The sequence below is a fragment of the Dama dama genome, chromosome 4 (genome assembly GCF_033118175.1).
Source record: "Dama dama isolate Ldn47 chromosome 4, ASM3311817v1, whole genome shotgun sequence".
NCBI classification, from domain to species: Eukaryota; Metazoa; Chordata; class Mammalia; order Artiodactyla; family Cervidae; genus Dama; species Dama dama.
The window spans coordinates 57,356,394-57,369,593 of record NC_083684.1 but is presented as its reverse complement, the minus strand read 5'-3'; the positions used below and the strand labels follow the sequence as shown (position 1 = coordinate 57,369,593).

At 50.8% G+C, this 13,200-nt stretch overlaps 1 protein-coding gene and 1 long non-coding RNA gene across 2 annotated transcripts in view; one reads left to right on the top strand and one right to left on the bottom strand.

Annotated features, from left to right (window-relative positions):
- The window catches only part of LOC133054475 (uncharacterized), a 31,005-nt gene extending 20,059 nt beyond the window's left edge, over window positions 1-10,946 (top strand). The window contains exons 2-3 of the long non-coding RNA XR_009692457.1: window positions 9,598-9,690; window positions 10,762-10,946. This is a non-coding gene — a long non-coding RNA (uncharacterized LOC133054475). The remainder of the gene's footprint in view (window positions 1-9,597; window positions 9,691-10,761) is intronic.
- On the bottom strand, window positions 2,125-7,345 carry LOC133054474 (phospholipase A2 inhibitor and Ly6/PLAUR domain-containing protein-like). The gene is made up of 5 exons (XM_061139483.1): window positions 7,276-7,345; window positions 5,860-5,976; window positions 2,988-3,140; window positions 2,459-2,602; window positions 2,125-2,270 (listed from the first exon to the last, which is right to left on the bottom strand). Exons 1-5 carry the CDS (start codon window positions 7,343-7,345, stop codon window positions 2,125-2,127), a joined length of 630 nt encoding a protein of 209 aa, XP_060995466.1.
- Window positions 10,947-13,200: the final 2,254 nt, after the last annotated feature.

Here is a 13,200-nt window from a genome sequence, read left to right as displayed (position 1 = left end):
CATTCTCTCTCTTGCACAATAATAGCCTTGCAACCCCTCCTGGAAGCCCGGAACACGGGGAGCTCAAACTTCAGTCTCACTCTTTGCCTTTGCTCAGGGTGCCCTCCTCTCTGACACCATCTCTGACTTGACCCTGTCTGACTTCTCCACCTTGCGCTTCCCTGTTTCAAATTCCGTCTACCCTCCTGCCAAGGGGTCTCCTGCCTGGATCAAATCTCAGAAAGCAAGACCGGCTTTGTTTCCATGTGTCAGCGCCCACTGTGCTGATCTCATTCACACAGCTGTGTGTCGGCACCCTTGGTGTCACAACTCTCTTTTGGAACGGTTGCCTTTTAAATCATGAGTTTTCAAAGGGTCGAATTTTAGGCTCCGGGGGCAGCAAGTTGGTAGCAAGGCATCTGTCTCTGGGAGCATCTAAATAGAAAAGACGAAGACTCCATTTTGCAGGGAGCACTGGCTGCCCTCAGGGTGAGTCTACGGGTCACCTGCATGTTGGCAGGCCCTTGAAAGCAGAAATCAGCGGAAACAAGATGAATCTTGGTGTTGCTACTGGCAGAAGCAGAGGAGGTCCAAAAGCCTCCTCAGCTTAGCTGATGTTCCTAGTTGTCTGGATAATGATAAATTTGTTTCCATTGAGGTGAGGAACCATGAATCCCGGAGAATCAAGGTTGGCTTTCCCTGTGGTATTTCTTGGAGGAGCGAATAAAAAAATAGAAATTCTGTTGTGGGTCTGTTCTTTGGGTTTCAGGGCGGTGGAAGATGCTTGGGATTCTGTCAGCTGGAAGCCGAGACTTCTGGGTCAGAGGGAGGAGGGATGGAGGGTGAGGACCTAAGGGTCCCTGGAGAGGAGGGGTGGTGGGGTTGTGTGCAGGATAGAATTCCTGCAGACCCGCAAACCTCCGCAGGGACCTTTGGTGCACTTGGGTTTTGTGCGCCTGTCATCTGCCATGAGAAGGACTTTAACCAGGGAGTCACACATCCAGAAGACTCCGGAACCCCACGGAGGTGAACTAGAGTTCCCCTCCCAGACTGGAACCAAACCGACCAGTGCACAGCCAGAAACAGAGCTACCCCAGATACCTACAAACCCATAGGAAGAAGAGTGTTTCTTTTTACAAGTCTCAAGTGGGGCATGGTTTGTTATACAACATTACTCAGCATGAACAGACTAATACGCCTTTGGTGTTTTAAACCACCGAGTTTGGGGACTGGTTTGTTACTGTAGCACAACCCAGACTATCCTGATGGGTGCCAGAGTCTAGTAGCTGCCACACATGCCACTGAGGAAGTGGCAGCTATTAGGATGGTAACTCTTTGGCCAGACGCATTGTCCCAGAACCCACGCTGCCTTCAAGGCGCTAGTGCAGGGTGCTCAGCCACTCAGTGGGGTCTGACCCTTTGTGACTCCGTGGACTGTAGCCTGTCAGCCTCCTCTGTCTGTGGATTCTCCAGGCAAAGATCATGGAGTGGGTTCTCATGCCGTTCTCCGGGGGATCTTCCTGACCCAGGGATCAAACTGCGTCTCCCACATTGGCAGGCAGATTCTTTCCCGTCAGAGCCACCAGGGAAGCCCCTTAAATGTGCTAGGCACTGCACGGAGTCCTTTTTTTGTGTTCTCTCATTGGACTCTTAAGACAGCCCTTTGAGGTAATAGCTATTATCTCTGCATTTTACAAACATGAACTCTGGGGCAAAAACAGGTTAACTAGGAGAGGTGACCATGGACTCTGGAGTCTGACCCTCCCAGCTGTTTGACCGAAGACAAGTGATACCACAACCCTTGCCTCAGTGTGTTCCTCTGTAAAATGGGGGCAATACTTTCAGCTTCACAGAGTTGTGATTATGACATGAGGTACTGCATGGAAAACAGTTAGCATGGGGACCAAGCAAGAAGTAATCCCTTAAGAAGAGGTAGCATCTTCCATTTCTTTCTTCCATAGATAGTGTTCCCAAGGGTTCAGACCCCTGCTTTTCTCATCCCATCTCCCCGAAATGCATCACATCACAAAGACTCAGGATTGTTCTGTTAACTTGCTTAATTTATAGACACATGGGAACTGTAGAAATTTCTAGAAACACAGCTGACAATGAATGGAGACCAGACACCACGTGGGCCTCAGTTCTTCACTCAGCCTTGCCAGAAGCCTGGGGGCTTGGACGACAGCTGGTCTTCTTGATGGTCAACAAACGAGAGCCTGAGGGCACCAAGGTCCCAGGCTTGATGTGGCAGGCGGTCTCCGTACCACAGCCCCGGGCCGCAAATTTGATACCTGGGGGAGGGGATCAGTCAGGATCTCCAATGCCTCCCTCCTCCTAGTCCAGGGTCACGTGCCCCAGGCACCTTCTCCCCCAGATCTTTGGAGCCACTCTCTCCCTTAGAATCTGGAAGAATGAGGCTGCAGTTCTGGGACTGTCTGGAATCCCTGTGCCCTCCTCCCGAATTCCAGGTGCCCCTTACCAGGCTGTGCGAGGCCAGACACGGCGACACAGTGGGTTTCCTCACCAACGCAGACCGCTTTGAGAGTCGAAGTGCATGTTTCCGAAAAGGCAGCGATGCAGGAAGGACACCGAAGGCCATTCTCTGTGTGGTTTCTCACGATCGCTGAAGAGGAGGGTGGAGGGGAAGGTAATCGGAGACGTTAGTCCCTTTCCCAACATCACAACCACTCAGGGGACACCAGTTGCTAATGCACACTGCATTTTCAGAAAACAGTATTTGACTGCATTGTATCTTAACTGCGGCATGAGGAATCCAGTTCCCTGACCAGGGATCAAACCCCTGCAGAGAGCGCATGGAGACTTAGTCAGTGGACCAGCAGGGAAGTCTCTGGATACTGTAGTTTACAGTAGAAGAAACCAAGGCTCAGCGCAAGGAGGACGCTCGTCCCTGAGTACAGGGCAGGTCAGGAGCAGGTGCTCACAGCCGGCTCTGGCGGGGGAAGGTGGGCAGGGAGGGACTCCAGCTGTGGGGCTCAGCCGGGGCTTACCGGGCATGGGCTCCTTGTTGCACCCATCGTTCTTGCAGCAGCGCCTCCTGGACCCCATGTAGTTCTCAGTGTTCATGGTGATGGCGAAGGATCCTGAGTCACACTCGCTGGATTTCGCACACCCCTTGTAGCTGGTCACCGCCAACGAGCCCTCTGCAGGATGGCCGTGGGCAGAAGGCTCAGTGGCCCCCGGTCTGGACCCTTGCCCTGGGTTGTCTCCCCCACCTGATAGTAGCTCCAGCCCACTGCTGTCTAGAGAGGTCTCTTCCAGCTACCCACATTCAAGCCCCTTTCTGCCTGGGGCATCATCTGAATGGATTATGAGGTATGCACCCCATCCTCCCCCTGTCCCCAGGCTGTGCTGGACTCTGCAGAGTGGCCCCTTCCACCCCAGGGACACCCCACTGCCATCCTGCAGGGGTCACACCTGGAGTGGTCTTTTCCAGACCACCTGTAACTAACCCCAATCCTCTGTAATGGTCTCTTCCAGTCTTCAGCCCTCCCCTGACCCCTGGAGTTCCTTCCACCAAATGCTGGGATGGGGCCGCCATCCCCACCTGCTGTCACACCCATTTCCTTCTCCATCTAAGGTAGACTCTTCCAGATTTCCCAGGGTCACTCCCCAGATTTCCTACCTATGGTCTCATGCTGCCCTCCTTGGCTACTCTCAGGTCTTGCCTGAAGTGGTCTCTTCCAGTCTCCCTGGCCTTCCCCTTCCCCACCACAGCTAGGGTGTCTCCTCCAGGCCTAGGGTTTCTGCTCTGTACACCACGTGTTTGGGTGTGTAGGGCTCAGTTGTGCCCGATTCTTTGCGACCTCATGGACTGTGCCCAGGGATCCTCTGTCCTTATATGTCTCTCTCTCTATGACAAATTTGGGAATCCCAGGGTGCCAGGGTCCAGCCTCGGCAGGATCCAGGTGGTACCCTCAGGATGAACGGCGTCGGCGAGAGAGAGAGAAGACACGTGAGACCAGCCTTGATAGTGCCAAGTCTGTGAGGGAGATAGATAGAGAGAGAGAGAGAGAGAGAGAGAGAGAGAGAGAGAGAGAGACACCAGACGGGGGGTGCAGCAGAGTCTGGCAATGCTGAATTTTTTTACCGTGGGGTTTATACCCTAAATTAGTACATTTCTAAGGGGAAGATAGTTTAACATTACATCAGCTTGTTCTTCACGAAACCAGGGTGTTTTCTGCATACTTCTTTGTTTATGAGGGTCTTGTACATTATCTTCTGGCCTTGGGGCCTATTAATATTTTATGCAGGTCAGGTGAATGTAAACCTATTTTCTGTTTCTATGGTGACCTTAACTTAAAGGTAGCAGTCTCATAGGGCAACAGTACAGAGTAGAAGTATAACCTTGTTAACACAAAAATTAATCCTTCTGCAGAAATTGTCAGTTGCGTTTATCTAAGAAGTTTATCCCAGACTGACTCTGCGACTTTGGTGAGGCAGCTTCTGCCTAGCACTCTTGGCTGACAGTTAACAACCATCTCATTGTTACCACACTAGGGCTAAGTTCTTATTTCTCTAGATCTTTAACTATATTAACAATGGTTTCTATAACACAATCTTATCACATTAAAACAAAAACACAGCAAGCAAAACAGCAAGCAAATGTTAACTCAATAGCTACTTTTAGAATAATTTTTCTTGTGTTTTCTAATAGGACTCCTTCACCCCTCAAAAATGCTCTATGTCTATTAGGGCTTTTATATAATCAGGTTCTTTATGCTATTTTATGATTAGGATATTATAAGCAATCATGCATATTAGTACCAAGGGCATAAATATATTTGGCTAACAAACTACCAGCAAAGGAGTTTAAATTAAAACACTCCGTTCACCCTGGATAATCTCATAAAATACCACCACCAGGGAAACTTATTGATTAAAGTTCTAAATTGATTCTTATTTGGGAAGAGATCGGGGAAGGCCTTCTGGCTGTGTCACAGAAATTAGGGAGTAGTCTGTTGAGGCAGGCATCAGAAAGACAGGTATCATCTTTAAGGTGAGCGCCGGGGGCAGCTTTTCGAAATCCCTGAAAACCTGATTTGCCTTGCTTGTCAGGCTTTCTCCTCGTGACCTTGTCATGGGTGGGATCTCGTGAGCTGGCCTTTTAGAAACCCCTGAAAACCTGATCCGACTTGCCTGTCACGTTTTCTCCCTGATGACCTTATCAAGGGTGGGATCTCGTGTGCCGCCTCCCAGCACCAGGGGGTGCAGTGGTAAAGAACCCCCCTGCCAATGTAGGAGATGCAAGAGACGCAGGTTCCATCCCTGGGTGGGGAATATCCCCTGGAGGAAGAAATGGCAAACCTCTCCAGTACTCTTGCCTGGAAAATCCCATGGACAGAGGAGCCTGGTGGGTTACACTCCATGGGGTCGCAAAGAGTCAGACACAACTGAGCTTGCACCCAACTCAAACCAGCCCCCGTATCTCCCGCTTTCTCTTCAGGAACAATAGCTTAACATCCCACATCTCTGGGAGACCCCTCGCAGCCCAAGAGAATCAACCTGATCACATTCTTTGCAACTCACCCAAGTCTGCTGTACACCCACCCCTCACCTTTTACATATCACATTTCCCCTTCTCTGGATTTCTCTCTTCCCCCATGTCCTTTGCTTTCCTAATTCCCTCTTTGGTAACAAAGTCTGTATCTGCCCCTCCTCCTCCTCTCTTTGGAGTCTCATCTTCAGAAATCCTTGGCCATAGTGGTTTCCGTCATTCCACCAGATTCTCTGTTCAACACCCACCTCGAGATTGCCTTTCCCTCTTTCCTGACATACTCATCACTCAAAGGTTCCTCCCCATGCATGGTGGTATCTGCCGCCCACCTCCCCAGCATCTGATACCAGCCCCTGCCCACTTACTTCTGTTGCTCTCAGTCAAGACAACCATGCAGGAGTCTTCATCCGGGGCACAAGTCTGCAGTTTTCCACTGCAGTTGGGACCGTCACTGGTACACACCTCACAGCTTAGCGGGTACCCTGCAGTTAGAGAGCGGGGCTCTAGTGAAAGGCGCCTTAGTCTGTGGGCCACGACTCCCGAATCCAGACGGGGATGGGGTGAGGGTTCTGAAGGAAAAGTTCTGGTGTCTCCCTGTTTATTCAAGGGCAGGACAGTGGCCGCTGAATAGGGATCTGTTGGAAGCTCGGCAGGGATGCCATGGTCCTGAGAGCAAAGCTGCTTTCTGGGGCAAGGCAGAAAGCAAGTCCGATCAGGGAGCAAGTTTATGTAATTACAAGGCTGGGGACGTGGGATGCTAGACCCGCTGATAAAGCTAAGGGACCTTGAGGGGTCCTGCTGAAGTTTTCCATGGACTTAAAATTTTTTTTTAATATTTTTAATTTTCTTTTTTCTCTTGTTGCCTGTGTTGGGTTCCTGCTTCCTGTTGGTTTTTGTCTAGTTGCGTTGAGTAGGGGCAACTCCCTAGTTGCGGTTCTGGGTTTCTCATTTGTGTTGGTTTCACCGGTTGCAAAGCACAGGCTTAGAGCATGAGCTCAGTAGTTGTGGTGAAGGGTCTTAGTCGCCCCAATGCATGTGGAAGCTTCGTGGACCAGGGATTGCACCCGTGTCCCCCGCTTTGGCAGGCAGATTCTGCACTGAAGCACAGGGGAAGTCCTTCATGGACTTGTGTGAACCTTCCCGTCCACCTGGTTCTCGGGAGTGGGATCACCTTCCGTGTGGGTACCAGGCTGTCTGAGTCTGGTAGGCAGTGGGAGCTCAGGCAGGGGTACCTGAGAGGGGATTTGCATCCCAGGTCAAAAAGAAAGATCGAGGACTAAGAGGATAAGGGCCTGGACTCCTTGGTCTTGAGAGAGCAGGCAGCGGGGGTCCAGACAGAAGGTAACTTGGAAAGGTCCTGGGGAAAGTGGAGCTGCCTGAACTCCTATATCTGAGGGAGGAGGACACTGGGGACCTGAGCTCCTTAGAGTCATGGGAGGAAGGAAATCTCTCACCCTCGCCTCATGTTTTTTCATACCAATGACAAATACTAATCATACTCTCTGATTTTCCAGAATGTAGGTGTCTTATTTGGAGACACTGCCTGGGATACAGGGAGCAGAACCCATCCAAACCCATCCTTTCACAGAGATTTAAACCCACATTTTTTTAGCTCTTCCTCCCTTGGGGACCCAGGCTTTCTGCCCTTTACCCTCTGCCTTCTCCATGAATTTCAGTCCCAGGACACCTTCTCTTCCCCTTCTCCCTTGAGGACATGGCAGAATGTTCTCTCATACTCCTTGTTTTGAGGGTCCCAGGAATCCAGAGCCCTAGTCACTTACCCAGACCCAGGAGGGTGCAGAGCAGGGTGGAGGCCAGCAGGAAGGTCTCAGGTTTCATGGAAGGCTTCATGATGGATGGATGACTGACCCTGCATTCCCAGGTCCCCAGCTGTTCTTATAGGGAGCTGAGAAGGGGCGGGTCTGGACCTACCTTACCCCTAGGCTTAGAAATGATGATGTAAGCCCTGGGGGTAGGTCTCTGCAGCTCTGAGTGGCGGAGACCGAACCAGAATCCAAAAGGAGCAGTGGCATCTTGTGCCCAGGCCCCTCCTCCATGCAGCCCCAGGCATCTCGTCTTCCAATCTTCTCTTGCATCTGGTCCCACCGCCCTGCCCTCACCCTCTTTTATCTTCCCTGAAGCCTAAGATCAGAATCAGGTCATTTTGTTTCCTTTAGGGTAGAGCAGCTGCTAGGACTCAGGTACGCACCCTCACCCCGTTCTCTCCTTTTCCAAGGAGGTGCCCAATGTTGCTGAGGCCCCACCTGTGGGCGCCAAGCAAGTCCAGGCTTGTTCCGCCACGGCATGCTTGGCTCATACTCGCTTTTCCGTGTTTGGTTTGTCTCCATCTCCGACCCCAACCCAGGATGCACTTGGGTCTCTCGGAGACTGAACAGAGGGGTGCTTGTTCAGGGCATGGGGATCGTAGGAGTTCACACTGGAAAACTGAGGCATGGTTGGAAGCAGTCAAGACTGGGTGTGTGTCTGGCTCGGGCACATACTTTGTGTTTTACTGAGGTCCTTTAACACTGTCTACCTCAGGCCTGATCTTCAGGGATCAGAGATTTTTCTCATGTGTGTGTATGTGTGTGTGTTAGTGTTTGTGTGTGTGTGTGTGTGTGTTTGTGTTGGGCGTGGGGAGGTTAGCCAGCCAGCCAGCCATGGAGGGGGATCTTGTTCCGGTAGGCTCCCGGCTTCCTGAAAGAATCCACTCAAGTTTGCTGGCCTCTTGCTTTCGAGGCTTCAGTTGGGGCGCTGAGGATGGCGAATTTCTGCTGGGGACCAATCCTGCAGGCCAAGCCGGTTGCTAGAAATCCTGGTGTGAAATTGACCAGGAGCAGGGGCTAGAGAGACCCCTGGCCCCAGCGAGGCCGGGAAAGCTCTTTGCTAGGGAACTCGGCGCCTTGGGCTGCGGGCAGACACACTAGGCATGCGCAGTGGTGACGTAACCGCAGGCGCGCCGCGGTTTGAGAGGCCGGAGCCTCGTGCGCTTGCGCAGTGAAGGCCGCACGGGGCGCACCCTCTGGGAGCCCCCCCCAGACTCAGCTCTTCATGCATCTTTTGGGTCAGGCGAAGCCCACACGACGTTGACATGCCGGAGATCCGCCTCCGCCATGTGGTGTCCTGCAGTAGCCAGGACTCGGTGAGGGACTGGCGTGGGGGAGGGTGGAAGAAGTAAAGGAATTCGTCAGGGGCTCTAGGAGAACTTCGGGAGTCTGAAAGGTGTGGAAAAATAATCCGTCTGCGGGGTGCCAAGAAAGAGCTTGAGTGGGGTTCTTAAGAATTGCAGTTTGGGAGACAGAGATTCCGATAAACGGAGTATTGGCAAAGGGAATCAGGGGCTTATGAGGACAGAGGTCGGCAGGTTGTTAAAGTCGTGTGGAGAGAATTCTAATTGACTGTGATACACGTAAAGAAATATTTGACTTTAAAGAAGAAGCTGCCCTGAGTTACTGGAGGGTAAGGGTCTGATGAGTACCTTGAGTTTCTGGCGCATATTCTGGATGCTTTTGTGAATACAATAAGTGGTCCAAAGATCAGATTGCCCTGTAGCTGCGACCGGCTTGGTCAGAATTCCAGTGTGGCTCCCGGGGTCAATCTTAGAGAAAACTTGTAGCAATGAGGCCTTCGTTTTGGTTTTTCTTTCACAGAGGGGACTTTGTGGAATTCTAAGGAGTGTCATGGGAGAATTTCTGGGAGGCCATAGGGAATTCTGGAGAGATGTGGCATAGAGGAATTTGCTGAGAGAAAAGCAGGGTGTTTTGTTTCCTGGGAAGGAGCAGAGGTGAATTTCCAGGGGAAAATGTTGGAGGGGACTCCAGGTAGAGTGTGGGGGGATTTATTATTTTCATACTGGAAGGTTTTGTATTGGGGTATAGCCAGATAACAGTGTTGTGAGAGTTTAAGGTGAACAGCAAAGGGACTCAGACAATCATACACATGTGTCCACTCTTCCCCAAAGCCCAGAGTGTGCGGGGATTAATAAGGAAACCACAAGCTGGATGATGTCAGAGGGCTTGAGAGAACTCTCAGAGTCATCTGAGAACTGGGTCATAGCTGTCATCTCTGAACCCTAACACTGCCTTTTCTACTCTTCTCTCCAGACCTACTGTGCAGAAAACCTTCTCAAGGTGGACACTTAGTGCAAATGGCGGGCAGCCAAGGTGCGTGAGAAGACCATCTCTGTGGTGCTCCAGGTGATTGTGCCAGCCCCGCCATCTTTTTTTTTTTTTTTTGCCCTCTCTGCTGGGTGGCATGAGGGATTTTAGGTCTCTGACCGGGAATGGAACTGGAGCCCCCTGCCCTGGAACCTCAGAGGCTTAACCACTGGACCCCCAGAGAAGTCTCCCTCCCTCCATCTCCTTAATAGAAATCTATAGGTCCAGGCTCCAGACCCTACTCTTGGGTTAAATGGCCATGAGCTGCTGTACTTTCTCTTCTGTCCTCACCACCTCACCTGGACAATGAGCCTTGTGGTCCCTGTGCCCTTAGCAGGGGAGATAGGTGATCCAAGGACTAGGCCAGGAATGAATCCGTGTGTGGTCCAGGTCTGTTGCTGCTCTTTTCAGAGCCTTGTCATCCTCAGTTGGAACAGAGTAAACCATTGCCACGCATTCTGCCTTCTAAAGGGCTTTGAACTGGAAAGTGAGTCATATCATCTAAGCCAATCAAGCTCATTTTAAAGATGGGGAAACTGAGGCCTGTGAAGGGCCAAAGTGCAGTGTTCAGTCTCAGCAACCGTTGTGGACGGCTCAGTGCTTTGGTATATGCTTGGTGAAGTTGTAGGGAGCCAAGGGAAAAGGGAAGTTTGACCCAGGATGGTGACAAAATTCCCAGCAGGCGGCTCCCATCAGGCGTAAGGAACCTGTGGGAGACGTGAGTTAGAGTGTTCCCAGGTGCTGCCTGGGTGTTCCCCTGCATGATCTGGCTCTCCAGGGAGTCGGATGACGTTGGAGCTGTTATCACCCCTCACACATGGCGGTGCTGAGACCTGACCCCAGTGTGGGTGCTCTCGCCACCTTTTTCTTGCTTCTTTGTGTCCGTATGTTGACTTCCTTTCTTTTTTATATTTATTCCTATTTGGCTGCGTTGGGTCTTAGTTACAGCATGTGGGATCTGGTTTCCTGGCCAGAATTGGGAACCTGGGCCGCCTTCATTAGTAGCATGAAGTCGTAACTATTGGACCTCCTGGGATGTCTCTGTCTTCAAAAAAAAATTTTTTTTATTTTTAAATTTTGGCTACTCCACATGACATTTTGGGGCCTTAGTTCCTCACCTAGCGATTGAACCTGCCGCCCAGCCCCCTGCTCCGTTGGAGGCGTGGATTCTCACCCACTGGACCACCACAGAAGTCCTCAACTGCTTGATTTTGGCCACATTCATCCCTCCGATGTAAGGATGTTTGGGAAAGGATGGTCGGGACTAGGCCTACCGGATTGTGTTAAATATATTATTGTCTGTCTTACCCAGTGGCTCTGAAAATGTTTTGGTTCATAGACCTTTTTGCAACTTAGAAGCTGAGAATTCTCCTCCCAGGAATTATACAAACCACAGATTTTGTGAGTTATTTTTGGACTTTAACTATTTCATAGTTTCCAAACATAGTACATCATACTAATGAGAGCTAACAGTTTATTCACAGTTACAACTCTTTGGGAATACCCTGGTGGGCCAATGGTTAGGATTCCACTCCATGCCACTAGGCCCAGTTTGCAGGCCCAACTTGGGAAGATGCCCCCCACCCCCTAAAAAAAACAAAACTGCCAGTCACCATTCTAAATGCCTCATAGGGGTTAGTTCACGGAATCCTCATAAAAATCCCATGACCTCAAATCTATTGTTATCCCCGTGTTTGATGAAGAAACTAGGCCCAGAGAGATTATGAAATTTGCCTAGAGCCAGTATTTTAAGCAGAGAGAGATGCAGGTGGCTGACAAGTTAATCTCAGGTGGAATTCAAGTCCCCATCTCTCCCTCTTACTCTCCCTGTGACCTCAGGCAAATGGTTTCATTTCTCAGAAGCTGTTTTCTCATCTGTCCATGGAAGATCATGTGATCCGAGCCCAGGGTTACCGTGAAAATCCGGTGACATAATGTTTGCAAAATGCGCTGTCACCACGCAGGTGTTTGTGTAAAGGGGGGATGCACGTGTGTATTAGTGCCTGATCCTGCTGGGCTCTTTTCTGATCAGGAGCATCCCCTTTCATTCTGCACCTCTGTTGGAGTGGGAGCAAGGAGAGACAGGAAGTGGGGAGTGAGAGAGCCTGAGGAACCAGACGAGGCTCCGGCTTCTCTGCCTGGGAGACCGAGGGGGACGTGGCCTCTGACACCAAAATATAGGCCCTAGAGCAGGGGGGCAGCCTGAGATGTTCATCCGCTGGTTGGGATGTCCAGGTTTGCTGTGACTTTGGTACACACAAGGAACAGTATCCAAGGGAGAGCCGGGATGGGCCTGGAGCCGGGGCAGAGCTGTAGGAGTTTCAGCACAGAGACGGGCCCTGAGACTTGAGAGCGGATGGATTCACGTGTTCTTTATTCGTAGCAGCGCCTTCTGTAGGCCCCGCACTGTTGTAGGCACACAGTGCCGCAGACATCAGAAGACAAACATATCAGACCTGTGGAGATTTTATATTGGCAAGGAAAGACTGACAGATCAGTAAGTCAAATGTATGTCAGATGCCGCATGCTGGGGAGGAAATTACACGGTCAGGAGGAATGAGGAACGTCTCCAGTGGGAGAGGAGGCAGTGGCAAGGGGTTTTTTGACTTTTTTTTTTTAGTATTTATTTATTTGGCTGAGTTGGGTCTTAGTGGTGGCATGCAGTATCCTTTAGTTGTTGGACCTGGGATCTAGATCCCTGACCAGGGATGGAACTTGGGTCCCTGCGTTGGGAGTGTGGAGTCTCAGACCCTGAACTGCCAGGGAAGTCCCAAGATGTTGAGGTTTTACCACAAGGATTGAAATTGTGGAATTAGAAAGCAGTGTTGTCTTGTAGTCAGTGCGTTGGGTCTGAATTTCTCTGCCAGTCATTCACTGTGTGTGACCTGTGAGCCATTGATTTTCCTGTCTGCATCTCAGTTTCCCCATCTGTAAAGCTGGGGGAGTTAACTGACCCTGCCTCCCCGTGTGGTCGGGAGGATTCCATGATGCCCGGTCGAGGAAGAGCTTTGCTCAGCGTGGTAGACAAAATAACGGCCCCCTAAAGGTGTCACAGTCTTTGCTGGTGACTCTGTGGTAATGAATCTGCTGATGCAGGAAACGCAGGTTCAATCCCTCAGTTGGGAACATCCCCTGAAGAAGGAAAGGGCAACCCACTACAGTATTCTTGCCTGGGACATCCCATGGACAGTGGAACCCAGTGGGCTACAGTCTGTGGGGTCGCAAAGAGTTGGACATGACTGGCCAACTGAGTACACAGATACACACACAGACACACACACACACAGACGTTATCTGCATCCTAATCCCCAGAACCTGTACATGTGTGCTTTACATGGAGAAAGGGACTCTGTGAGGATTTTTAAAAAATATTTATTTATTTGGCCACATTGAGTCTCAGTTGGGGCATGCGGGATCTTCTGTATTTGTTGCGGTGTGCGGAATCTTTTAGCTGTAGCATGTGAAATCTTAGCTGCAGTTTGTGGGATCTAGTTCCCTGACCAGGGTTCAAACCCAAACACTCTGTATTGGGAGGGCAGAGTTTTAGCC

Bases quoted from the DNA above. Each gene is read 5' to 3' on its own strand.
- LOC133054474 (XM_061139483.1), bottom strand. From the start codon at position 7,345: ATGAAGCCTTCCATGAAACCTGAGACCTTCCTGCTGGCCTCCACCCTG. The intron at 5,977-7,275 runs GTAAGTGACTAG...CTCTAACTGCAG, and splicing joins CTGCACCCTCCTGGGTCTGG to GGTACCCGCTAAGCTGTGAG. The intron at 2,271-2,458 runs GTAAGGGGCACC...CCCCTCCCCCAG, and splicing joins GTCTGGCCTCGCACAGCCTG to GTATCAAATTTGCGGCCCGG.